We start from the raw sequence: 12,822 nt of genomic DNA, 5'->3' as shown, positions 1-12,822 counted from the left end.
AGTATGTGGATGTATTGCTTGTTTATTTGTTTGTCTTTTGAGGACCCTGCTGTCCTTCCATTCTGCAGTGAGTGATGCAGTGGTGCACACCACCACACAAACATTTGCTTCTATCCGTGTTTTCAATTCTTTTGGGTCTGTGTCCTAGAAACCATAGGGTAAGTCTGTTTAGCTTCTGGAGGACTCCCCAGATTGTTTTTCACAAATTTTTCTAATTTTTCTACATCCTCAATTACATGTTATTTTCTGTTGTTGTTTTTTATAATAGCCATCCTAATAGGTGGAAGTGCTTATCTCATTATGGTTTCAATTTGCATTTCCTTAGTGACTAATGATGTTGAACACCGTTTTTTGTGAGTAGTGGCCATTTGTATATCTTCTTTGGGGGCCAAGTCCTTGGTTTGTTTTTCTGGGGAAATTCAGTTTCGCTTGGCCCTGCTCATAGGTCTTGATTTACCTGCTGAGAGCACTGGCTTGTGATATAGAACACAAGTGGCACCAACCTAACAGTGTGCGTCGGAAGGAGGAATGTTCCAGGTGGACACAAAAAGCGTTGCAAAGGTCCTGGGCGGGAGCTTGCACGACTTGCTCATGGAACAGCAAAGGAGCCTGGGTGACTACATGCAGCAAGACAGGGGCACACAGCTACTCACAGGATTTGTACAGATTACCAGTGGATGTGCACCCACAAAGGCAGGGGAGGTTGGTACTGAATTTTAGGGTCCCAGTGGACATTGTCATCACTCTGTAAAGGTTTGAATAACAAGCACTTCATCTTATTTTCACCGCCAGGTAGAAACCCCATTTGTACTATGGTTTAAATGTGGTTTGTCACCATCAAAACTCATTTTGAGACTTAATTCTCTAATGTAACAGTACTGAAAGATGGGGCATATTGAGGGGTGACGGAGTCATGACCACCCTTATGAAGTGATTGATGCTGATCTCTGGAGTAGGTTGGGTCCCCTAGGAGTGGATTAGTTCTCAAGAAAGCAAGTCGTTTTGAAAGAAGAAGTGTGCAAGCCAGGGTTGGCGACTCAGGCCTCTACTTCTAGCACCCAGGAGGCTGAGGCAGGAGAATTGCAATAAGTTTGAACCCAGCCTGGGCTACATAGTGAGTTCCAGGCCAGTATGGACTACAGAGTAAAACCCTGTCTCAAAACAACAGCAACAAAAACAAAATAATAATTTTTTTAAAAAAAGGAATGTGGCCCCTCCTGGCTCTCTTGCTTCCTTGCTCACCATGTGACCTCTTCTCAGCTCACTTGATACTTGCTGCTCTTGGGCATGGGCTATGTGACGTCACCCACCAAACTGTGATGAAGCCTGGTGCTGTTACCAGATGCTAGTGACATGCTGTTTGGATGCTCTAGCCACCAGAATCATGAGCCAAGTAAACTTTTTCTTTGCTAAAATACCTGGTCTCAAGCAATTTGTTATAGCAACACAAAACAGACTAAGACAATCTACCATGAATTTTTTCTGAAAAATTATTAGTTTTGATAAAATACATATAAAATTTACTATTGTAAGCATTTTGCCAAGAGATTTAGTGGAATAGGCATCATATACTTAAAAATTTGACAGGTCAGTTTTGAGTTTTAAAAATCTTAAAAATATACAGTAACTGTAGCCTACCAAAAGTCTTGACATATTCACGTCCTGACTTAGCAAACTTTAAACAACTGAATTTTTAAAATGTTTTGAAAGTAGCCTTTTCCTGGGGCCACCAGCAATTTTCTCCACCATCTTTATCCCAGATGTATGCCTAAGAGTTACGCACTTAAGAGTTTATCAAAGGTCTGGGGAATTTGTCCAGCCCTCTTTGTTGTTTCCTCACAATGCATTTATTATGTCTGCTCCTTGAAAAGAAAACACATGGCTCAAGAAAGAGTGAAAAAAATCACTTTTTAAAAAAAACTTTAATAGGAAGTTTCTTTGTCTTCCAGAAACATAAAGAATGAAAAAACAAAACAACAACAACAACAAAACAAAAACCAAAAAAAACAACTGCAGCTGTGGGTACTTGAAAAGACCTTGCAAAGATCTGTTTCCTAAAAACAGTAATTAGGATGGCTTTGACTTGTCATATTATCATTCAATGCAATTTTCACCAGCTCCTGTGAATGCTCCTTTATTTTCCCAGTGTGGGAGTCTTTTTTTCTCTTTTTCTTTTTTTTGCCATCCTTGGATTTTAAATTAAAGTTTTTTTTATTTATTTGCGATGAGAATTGCTTCCTGGTCGTTTTTGAAGTAGAAGTTAGTGAACTCTGAGCTTATCTTCCAAGAGCGCATTGGCCTGCTGCAGGCCAAGGACCCTTCCATGAGCCACTTCCATGCTAGAGGTGCTAAGGCCACAAGACCCCAAAGTAGCTCTCAAATCCGCCACCTCCCGTTCTATGAATGTTCCTGGTCCTCAAGGTAAAATCCAGGGCTCCTCTAATGTGCAGAGTCACAAGAAAATCTTATTATAACACAGATTCTGAATCAGAAGGTCTGGGGTGGGGCCTGGACTCTGCATAACAAGCTCTTAAACACTGCGGGTCCTGGAGTAGCAAGTCAGAGCTTATATGAAAGACTATGATGAAATCCAGCACCTCAACAAAGCTCACAATTCCCTGCACAGCCACTTGCTCTTATCTTTAGCCACTTGTTTGGTTTCTCCTTAGCAGCTGGGCCTAGGATCCTTGACCTAGAGCACACTCCGTCCCCCGGAATCTGCACTTCTCTCAGCAAATGTGTGCTCCTACTTAACCTTTGAGGCTCATGTCAACTCTTGAGCAGAAATGTGAAATTACTACTCTTGATCATTTTGGTTTAATGATAAGATTTCTTTCACTTCTAGACTGGTTAGAGCCTCGTGCTAAATGATCTCATGTCCCCTGGCCTTTCTCCTACCCTGATCCCTTTGAAATTCTATGGTTGTTTTTGTGATTCTCCTGGTGTATGGTAATCTCAGCAGCACCCTCATCTTCTCCAACACTTGCAGTAAGACATTTACTTAATGTCCTTGGTTTGCTCTGTGTTCACTGATATTCCAAGTTCCTGGAATCTGGCTGTGTGTATGCCTCCTGATGTCAAAGACCAAGGGCCAGAACATTCTCATATTCTCAAACGCTCTGCAGTCATCTGTTTGTGTAATGACATTGAAAAACACTTCTCCCATTGCCAGACATAGACACCATTTATCCTGAACAGGGACCAAGGACCAAGCATGGGCCCTTATGAAACACCTACTACGCACCAGGCACTGTGCTGGAGACTCAGCTTCCTTGTCTTCCTGCAGCCTCAGTGGAAACATGAAGCCACTCGCTCAGATGGATGGTGGGAAGTAGACTACAAGAGTGCAAGCCATGAAGCAAATGCTTCTCCCCAAAGGACCACTGTCTCTTAACCTCCCTTTGCAGACAACCGTAAGAGTTTCCTACTTGTTCTGAATCAAATTCACACTCCCAAGCACAAATCTGGAAAGACTTCACCAACTTGGGGCAAAATCAGAGGTACCCTTGGGGGAAGAAGTTGTAAAGGCAAGATTAGAAATCTTTTCCAAGGCTTGATGTCTCTTTTCTAATGCTGGCAAAACACAGGGCTGCCTGACTAACGCATAGCAGAGGTGCTCCAGCCTCCTATGCCTCCCATTCACACCTGGGAGAGAGGGAGAGACCCTCCCACCCTGTGTGGCCTCTTTCACCATGACTCTCTCCCAGCACAGAGCAGCGAGGAGCCCACTACTTCTGTCCTCCCTCACCCATGGGGCTGTGCTGCGTAGTTAAGGTGACTGGCTATGTATTCTGGTGTCTTGGTCATTTGTAATTTTACATAAAAATTGGACCCCTGGTCACAGGGACTCCAGATGGGGCATGTTTAAAAAACCTGGCCCACCATCAAATGTGGGTAATTTGTTTACGGTCTCTTCATTTTTACACCTTATAATGATTATTACTAATGGGCTAGGATTCAAGATAGAGTTGCATTCAAGTCCAGATGCATTTATTTGACCCCATATCTCATGCTCCATTGTCACCCACTTGGGGGTCTGTTTCTAGGATTCCAGTCATTGGCCCATAGTAACACCGTGTTATCGTCTTCCACCTCAGTTCTCCCAACAGCCTCCATCTCACTGCAAGCCAATGCTTGAGACTCACAGTGTCCCAGAAGGCTCTATATGTTGTGACCTCTTTCATACCTGATGGTCTCTCTTGTTACTTAGGGAATACCTTTTAAGGAATTGAAAAATTGTCAGTAATGAAAAATGATTTTGATATGTGGCAGAAATGGCAGAAATATCACAACAGGAGCCTCAGCCATTTGGGTCCAGGGGAGTGACCTTAAATTTCATTATAATATAGTAAAACTAAGACATAAAGGACCTTGAAAAATATTATCAAATACCCCCAAAAGCTCATGAGGTCAAACATTTCAGCTCTGAGGTTTTGCTGACTCACCTCCCAGATGCAGGCCCAAGCCCCATGGTTGGAGAAATGGGATAAATACATGAGAAGGAGATTAAGACTGTCTTAGCAGCAGGGCTGTGGCACTGTGTACAGTTTATTTCTGGTTGGTCGGGGCGGGGGGGTGGGTAGTGGCAGGAAGCAGTCTGAGGTGCCTGCTTCGGGAAGTGGAAGGATTGATTCAATATGTCACACTCCTTTTCCTCCTGAGTCAGGGACCATGGCACACAGACCCTGTGCTGAAGGTGCCAGTCTTTTTATCTCCAGCAGCTTTAAAGACAGCATTTTCATTTCTGCTTAACCTTAGTCCTGGAAAGCCCTCTCTGAATAGGTCTTCAAGGAGACAACACAGACCCCCACAAATACAGACCGGTTATCTAGTTCCCCAAACAGCAGAAAGCTTGCTGTTGTCCTATCATTCTCGGGGGTCTCTTCTTCCACTCCTCTGCTCCCTCTTAAAGCAAATGTACAAGCAGTTTACCTGAGGAGCTAAGACCATGGCCACCATAGCACACATGAAGAGGAACTTCACCCCTGCCTCTTGCTAGCTGTGTGAACTTAGGCAAGTTCCTTAGCCTCTCTGTGCCTCAGTTTCCCCACCTTCCTGGCAGGGTGGAGTGAGCACCAGAGATAAAGCTCATAGTCCATGCCTGCCACACAGGAGGGATTCAACAAACGGCAGGGACTTCAAATCCATTAATCATATCCATTGTTTACTCAGAGCTGAGCTCACAACCCTTTCTGAGGAGTCCTGTGATCTGTGGCTGCAGTTCTCAAACTTGATCAGAATCACCAGCAGAGCTAAGAACCCACAGCTTGCTGATAGCCACCCCCAGAGTTTCTGATGCTGCATGTACACAGTGATACGATGCTCGGTGCAAGGACCAGAGTTGGAGAACTCTTGAGCCTACAGGAAAAAGTCCTGTATCTGTTTGTGCACTTCTTTGGGACTCAGACCCACAGTTCTTCCTCAGCTGGCTTCATCTCGCTCAGTCTCTCTCACGGACCCAGGACTGGGGTGGGATGGGGTGTTCTCCGGTATGCTCTGCTTGCCCTACCTCTGCCCCTTCTCCCACTGCACCTCTGTTCTCAGCACCCACCCCTGCAGAACCAAGTCAGACTCAGCTGTCCAACTCTCCACTGCAAAGTCGCCCTTCTGCCTCTGGGCTCCTGTAGCATCTCATCTGTTTCTGCAGCAATTTGCAAGGATGGAAGGATGGAAGGATGGGAGGTCCTGAGTTCTGAGGTCAGAGGATGCTAGGTCCTGACTCCCATGTTTTCCACAATGCCTGTGAAGCTTTATTTTTTAATTTATTGTCAGTAAATATAGGAAAGTATCCACTGAATTGGAAGCGGGGAAAAGCTTACACAGAGACTAACGGAACTGGCATGAATAACCCCAGGGAAGAGGAAGTTGTGGGCTAACAATCTTCAACAATAGAAATAGTAAAATAAAGAAGACAGTGGCCAACCAGTCTTTAACCCTACTAAAGAACAAATTTGAGGAAATGGGATCAAACTGTGACATGTTAGCTTTAGGTCTGCTGTAGGGAAGTTCTTGACATTAGGAATTATTACGGACATGGGTTAGCAAGGGCAGATGTGGATAATCTCTGCTAAGCCTTAAAAATGAAAAGTTCCGTCAGCTGCTATGAGTGTTTTAGATGTGATCCTGTTCATCTACCTTGAGCCTAAGGTTGAGAGCAGGGAAGGGCCTTCATGGGTCTCTTAAATGGAGGTGGGCTTAGCAGGTGCTGGTGCTGCACACCACAAGCCTTTAAATTAGGTGCTAACGACATTAAAGCAACACAACAAATAAAAACGAACACCCGAGGGAAGTGGTTCATTTCTCCCTTGGAAGAAGTGATGAGAAGAACACTGCAGCACTCACAGGATTGTGGGCGATGCCACTCCTCCTCTTTCCCCACTTGCCCAGTTTAACCATCACGTTCACCAAAAGCTAACGAGAGTTTTTCTTCCTCATTTTTAATGGAAAGTCTTCAAATTTCTGATAGTGTGGGGAAGTGGCGCTTGTACTGTCAACGCTCTGAGCAGGAAATGTAATGAGTTATTATTACTCTGATGCACTAAAAGGATAGGCTTTGCAGTCGCTTCCTCCTGCCGCTTGGAAAGCTAGCAGCCTTCTGTCTGCTTGTGCCACATGGGCCTCCATGTCACCTGCTAGTTTAGGATTTTCAGGATAGGAAGTCTAAGAGGGGCTGGCCTGAGAGGAAGGGAAACACGCATAAGCCAGGAAAACATATCATAAGCTAGACGGTTTTGCCAAGCTACGGGTCCAACAAAAACACTGCTTCCTTGAAGGGCAGGTGACCTATCTGCAGCCAGTGCTGGGAGACCACGGGTCAGGCCACACCTGCTTAATGCTGGACCCTTTGGGGATCACTGGCTATTTATCTCTCTTCGGTGTAAGTTTTGGCACCCTGTTTCCATGCTGAACTTCTCATTCCAAGATGCCTCTGGGTCAGGAAATGGCTCTCTGAATTCCTGAGCATGCAGATATCCCGCTCAGTCCAGGGCTTTGAGGCCCGAGGCCTGTTTACTGCTACATCAAGGAACTTTGTCCTTGAAGCCCAATAACCCGTGCAAGCTGGGATTCAACCGTGTAAGTTTCATCTTTCGTTTTTTGTTGTTGTTTGGGAGAAAAGTCCTTCTTAAACCTGAACCACACTTTGATTTGGACTAAGACAGCCATTTCCTTGTAAAGTGTAATTCAGGTGGTCACCTATTGTGTTCTGCCGTACCTTTTTTTTATTACATTTATTTAGTACTAGGTTTAACTCGCTGCATCCTTTGCATCTGTGCCATGAGTACCTAGCAGAGCCCTGCTGCCTCTGAAATCGGTTCTGCACTCTGGTTCTTCTCTCACTACCGCCTTGACCTGATTTGAGCCTTTTCTAGCTCTGCCCCAAACCAAGGCAGTGGCCTCTTTACCAGCCCCTGGGCCCCAGCGCCGGACACTCCTCCCCATAACACACAAATCTGATCATGTCCCTCCTGGCTCACATTACAGCAAGATTACTTTTGAACTATTTTACTTGCATAAAGTATCTAAGTGCTGGCATCTGCCTTCTTCTCCCCCACACCCGTGAAGCTAGGAATCCCGTATTTTCTACAGTTCCCTGAAAACACTCTAGTGCTTGGCCTCCTGCCATCCCCACCACCACATGCAGCATAAGCTACCCTGGGAGCCCCGGCCCTAATGTGTCACTCTCATGAGTTTTCTGCAGTGCTGTAGACACACACACTTAGGTTAAGGTACCCTGCATTCTGTGCGCCTACCACACCTTGAAAACACTTCGAGGAGCAGTGTCCTGCTGTCTGTGCACATCTAGACTTGCATCTCCCTAACACGGGCGCTGTGGCCCTTGGTCTCTGTCTCCTTAGCCTATTGGAAAGTGTCACACAAGTAGTAGATGTTGAATTGTTTCAATAAATGAAAGGATTTAACACAAATTCAGTCTTCCCGCTCATTATCAAAGGCTATGTCCCCAGGCAACGAAAGACTGAAGGTCAGTGGTGGCCAACAAAACAAATATAAAGTTATCATCACATGGCCAACAATAATGTGCTTCCACCTGCTGACCCGGGTCTTCTCATCCGAGCGTGCACTGCAGTTGGACCGTGCTGCCGTGAGAACAGCAGCCCCAGCCAGCCCGCTGGTGACAGAGGCTGATGGAGAGCTGCCAGGGAAGCACTGGCAGGAAACAGACTGAGGCCGTCTCTCAGAATCAGGACAGAAGACACGGCCGTGTGTACCCAACCTCCCTCAGCGCCCACGTGGCTTTCAACCTCAAAAGCTCTCTGTGATTTTGGAGGGACCACGCCTGCTGGCTGGCTGAAGCTTACTGTTCCTTCTTGGTTTCTTCAGACTGGCAGGAGTGGGATAAGCTGAACCTAAACTGTATTTCTAGAAGCACATACTCAAAAAAGCCTATATATCTATCATACCCCAAAGGGAAATACATGTAAATGACTTCCTGTAAATCAGGAAGGGGAGGGAAAGGTTCAGAGGAAAAATCATCTGTCACCACAAGCCTACCCAGGGTGCAGGCGGGCAGAGCAGCAACCTGTGCGTGCTGAGAGGCAGATGAGGCTCCCTTGTGGAACAGGGCCAAGCACTGCAGGAGATGGCACACAGGCCATCAGTTCTCCCAGGGTGGGGACCCGGCCAGTGGGTAGGTGCCTAGCACTTGTGTCCAACCTTGACCCACAGGTCACTTGCCCCCCCCTTTTAAAGATGTTATGATAACAATTATAAGAAAGGAAGTTGTGTTACTTATACAGATGAGCTATATTATACATTTCACATGTGGCCCAGGACAATTCCTCTTCACTCACTGCAGCCCAGGCAGGCCAAAAGGTTGGACCCGCCTACCTATGGTGTGAACCACCTGACGGCTGAGGACCATCACAGCAGGATGCAGATTGATATTGGGGAGGTGAACAAAAAAGCAGAGACATCATAGCTAGAGTCTGCTGGACATACCATGTGGGAAAAGCTCTAATTTTTCCCACGTTTTCCAAAAATAGGAAATTACAATGAGGGAAAATGCCTAATACTGACATGGCAGATAAAGTTCACACTACACCTTCTTAAAACAACACTTTCTGCAAAGGAGATCAGGTTGGAACTCCCCTTTTCATGGCCTCATAAAACACTGATTTATTGACCTTCAGAAATACATCTTTATTATTTCAGTTTTCCTGGTGTATGGACTGCTATAGATAACCAAAAAAGCAAGCTCATAGGTCCTTATCAACACAGAGAATGTGTTCCTATCACAGATTCGCCATATGGGGGGAAGTGGTGGAAAGGAAATAATGGGGGCGTTATCTCAAATATTTATCAACAAAGTGCACTAAAAGCCTGCTGAACTACTTGTCTGTGTTCTCAAAGTATCTCGTTTGAGATATCTTCTATCCAAGTCTGTATGCAAGTTCTGCCTCCAGGACGGGATGGGGTGGCAGGCAGAAAGACTGCACTGAGCACCTACCAACCCTACAACCTCCAGCCCCACCCCAGGGGATTTCCTGAGGGCTTGCCCCACAGCCCTTTCCAGGCAAGTGTGGCCTATCTGCTTCTTCGCCTACCTTACCACCTTAATAAGGGCCATACAAGAGTTATCTCAAAACTATAAAAGTTTAATGCCTCATCTATTTGGTGGGGCTTCCTGACTGAGGTGCTGTGTACTAGCTGTAAGGTTATAAACATATGTGGTTTCTTTTCTGGCAAGATTCCTTTAGATCTTAACCACTCACACCATCCTCTTGACCTAGAAAGCTTTCTTCCTTACCATCTCTTGGAATCGTTTCTTCTCTGACCCTTGATTTCCTACCCATCCTTCAAAGGCCACTAGCAAACCTCTTCTTCTGGCAGCCCTCCCGGATTCCTTCAGCGGTTCATCCCACCTCCTCTCCTCCACTGCCCTCTGCACTCTTCTTATGAGTGCTGCTTCCTTATTGCTAAACTTTCACCCCCCTCATCCTCTCCTCTAGACAGAGACCTGTGAAGATGCAACTGTGTCTTCACGCTGTTTCTCATGAGCACAAGGTTTTGCACACCATAAATGTTTGTTGTCATGAGACGGAAGGCATTTGCTCATAGGTCTTGGATATTAGATAACCTGAGGAAAGCAGGGCTCTGCATTCCCCATGACCTTAGTGATGAGCATGCGTCTTTATTTTCATACTTGGAATGAACAGCAGGACTATCAACATAAAAACTCAAAACTTTTTAGAGGCAAAAACTCTTATCACATCTGAAAACCAGTTCAGTCGCTCATATAGGCAGAGATATAAATCACAGAAATGGTTGAAAGGCCAAGTTTACAGGCTTCTACGTAAGTTTGAATGTTTTCTTTCTTTGCATTACTGTTTTTTGGAACTCAAGGCCTCAAGAATGAAAAGCAAGTGCTTTACCATTGAATGACATCCTCAGCCATCACCATCATCATCGTTATGATTATTAATTATTACTATTTTGATAATGATGATGATGAGATGGTCTTTTTAAATTGGCTGAGCTGGGCTTGGTATTGAGATCTTCCTATCTCATCCTCCTGAGTAGCTGGGATTACAGACATGTGCCACCACATCATGTTGAATCTATTTAATGTCATATAAATGACATTAAATATAATATTTAATGTCATATAAATGACATTAAATATAATACACTTAGTGCACTTTCTAGAAGCCAACTATTTTGCACAATCACTTCCCGGGCTCAGCATTTTCTCAGCACTTTCCTAAGAATGATCACTAATGGCGTGCAGGGATTGCCAGTGCAATTTCCAAATTTTTGAATTAATAGAATAGGTTGGCCAAAAAAGTAGTAATTGAACACAGACAATGGTTGCAAGCCTATCTTTTAAAGATAATATTTTAACACTACATTCAGCCCCATTCTGTTGGACAGTATGGATTTCCCTTGGAGAAACAGGGCACAAAAAACAGTCAGAAGAGTGTCCCAACATCATTTGATTTGACTAACAATGCAGATTACATACGATTAAAAATCACATAATTAATGCTCACTGTATATTCTAACTGCGGTGTCATTTGAATTCTAACTTGCTATTTACCAGCACATGTTCCTCAATTATATATTGGATATAAAAATGTGCCTCTCATCACAAAAAATGAACACGATATAAGTGGCTTAAAGAGAAATAGGTGAATAGCAGTCTTTGAATGGTTTCTCTGAAAGACCATTTTGACAGCATTTGCTGTTAATATTAGAACCAAATGCACCTCATGCACATATGTATGTAGTTTTTGCAAAGTGAGATTCTTTGTTAGCTGTGTGATCGGGCAAGTTTTTCCTAGGTGGCTAACTGTTCACTGGAGCCTTAGTCCTTTAAGTCAAATAAGGTAGCACCCTGTTCAACCTGTTGAACACTTAATTAAGCAACACCTGAAGTGCTTAAAATGAAAAGTTCCATTCGGCCTTTCCGCCTTCTTTTCCCTCAACTCTTCTAAGAGACCATTAAAACTAGAAGGAGAAAGAACTGACACCACAATTCCCTGCTTCAGCCTGCAGCATGTTCCCATTACTTTTGTAAAGGCTTTCTCCCAAACTGGGTTTCCCCCTCTTCTCACCCCAATCACGGTTAAGTCTCCAAGTGCACCTCTCCTATCTTTGCAGGCCTCAGAGCTCTGGTGCCCAGGGGTGTTAGCAGCAGATGCCCAAGTCAGTTTTAGAAGAGAAATGTGAAACTGCTGAAACCAAGAAAACCGCCAACATTCACCCTTCCCTCTGAGGAACTCTGAAGTACAAATGATTTTTATAGTACAGTATTTGGAGTGCTGGGTCTGCGGCAGTACACAGCTCTCCTCCTGGGCAGAAAATCCTTACCTGGCTTCATTTCATTGTGACTGTACTGCCTGATCTTCCGAGAGTCCCGGGCAGGAGACCCTGGGAAGCTACTCCGTTCCCAGCAAACTGTAATGGAGCCAAAGCTCTTCACCACTATGAGGTGCTCCTAACATGAGGGTAGGGGATGGCCTTCAGCTCCAGGGATCAAGGGAATCGGGGCTTTTCCTGGAATGGAACTTTGGCTGCCTGGGAGGTGGGTTCTCCAGAACTGATTTGCCTCCTTTAGGGAACTGCAGTTGGACCAGGGGAGCCCCAGGTGCATCCCGGGCTTTGGAGCTCCAGCAGGGCTTTGGCCTCAGTGAGGGGCGAGGGGAAAAGAAAGAGGACATAAAAAAAAGAAGGCTCATCCACCTTCAGAAGACATCTCCCAAGTCTGTAAACTCCGTGCACCGCTCCCGCCCGCCCTCCACCCCCAACGGCCATGGCTCTATTCTTCAGATAAAGAGGTAAGTGAAGTAGGGAAGGGTGTGAAGCCCAAGTTAGAGACCCAGCACTCCCGAGGGACACCTGCAGGTCTGAAAGCAGATCCTCAGGGAGATCTTTAGGAATCGCCTGTTTACTCTGTTCACACGGGGCAGGAGCTGAGTCTATACTGCTGCTTCCCACAACAGCCATTTGCAGTAGGCGCTCGATGGGTGCTCAACTGTTTGGAGGGTGACGGGTGTCATCCAAGGCTGCGATTAAGCGGGGCATTTGGAAAAGCACGTGTCCCGGTGTCGGGGTCCCGTCAACCTTCCCTTCTGCCCCCCAATACTCCTCCACCAGCCCTTCCCTCTCTCCGCAGTCCAACTGCGGTAACCGCCCCCACACTCCAGGTTTCCACCGCCCTCCCCTCCCCCGCAAGGCTTGGCGCTCGCTTGTGAGGGCAGAGGGGCGAGCACGCGGCAGCCCCCGCGTCTCGGGCGCTCGTGCGCTCCTTACCTGCAGCGGGGCGAGCAGCGCGCACAGCGCCAGCAGCCTGGGCAGCGGGCC

The 12,822-nt window shown here is 45.8% G+C and overlaps 1 protein-coding gene across 1 annotated transcript in view; it reads right to left on the bottom strand.

The window, feature by feature from the left end:
* The window catches only part of Tnfrsf11a (tumor necrosis factor receptor superfamily, member 11a, NFKB activator), a gene marked incomplete at its 5' end in the record, with an annotated part of 55,829 nt that extends 43,007 nt beyond the window's left edge, over positions 1–12,822 (bottom strand). Inside the window, 1 exon segment of the mRNA XM_005373177.2 lies at positions 12,772–12,822. Within this exon segment, the coding sequence (XP_005373234.2) occupies positions 12,772–12,822 (51 nt within the window).

Source organism: Chinchilla lanigera, unplaced genomic scaffold (assembly GCF_000276665.1).
Source record: "Chinchilla lanigera isolate Chin_1 unplaced genomic scaffold, ChiLan1.0 scaffold00001, whole genome shotgun sequence".
Classification (NCBI taxonomy): Eukaryota; Metazoa; Chordata; class Mammalia; order Rodentia; family Chinchillidae; genus Chinchilla; species Chinchilla lanigera.
The sequence above is the reverse complement of the archived record's forward strand: the minus strand, read 5'-3'. Positions and strand labels throughout refer to the sequence as shown.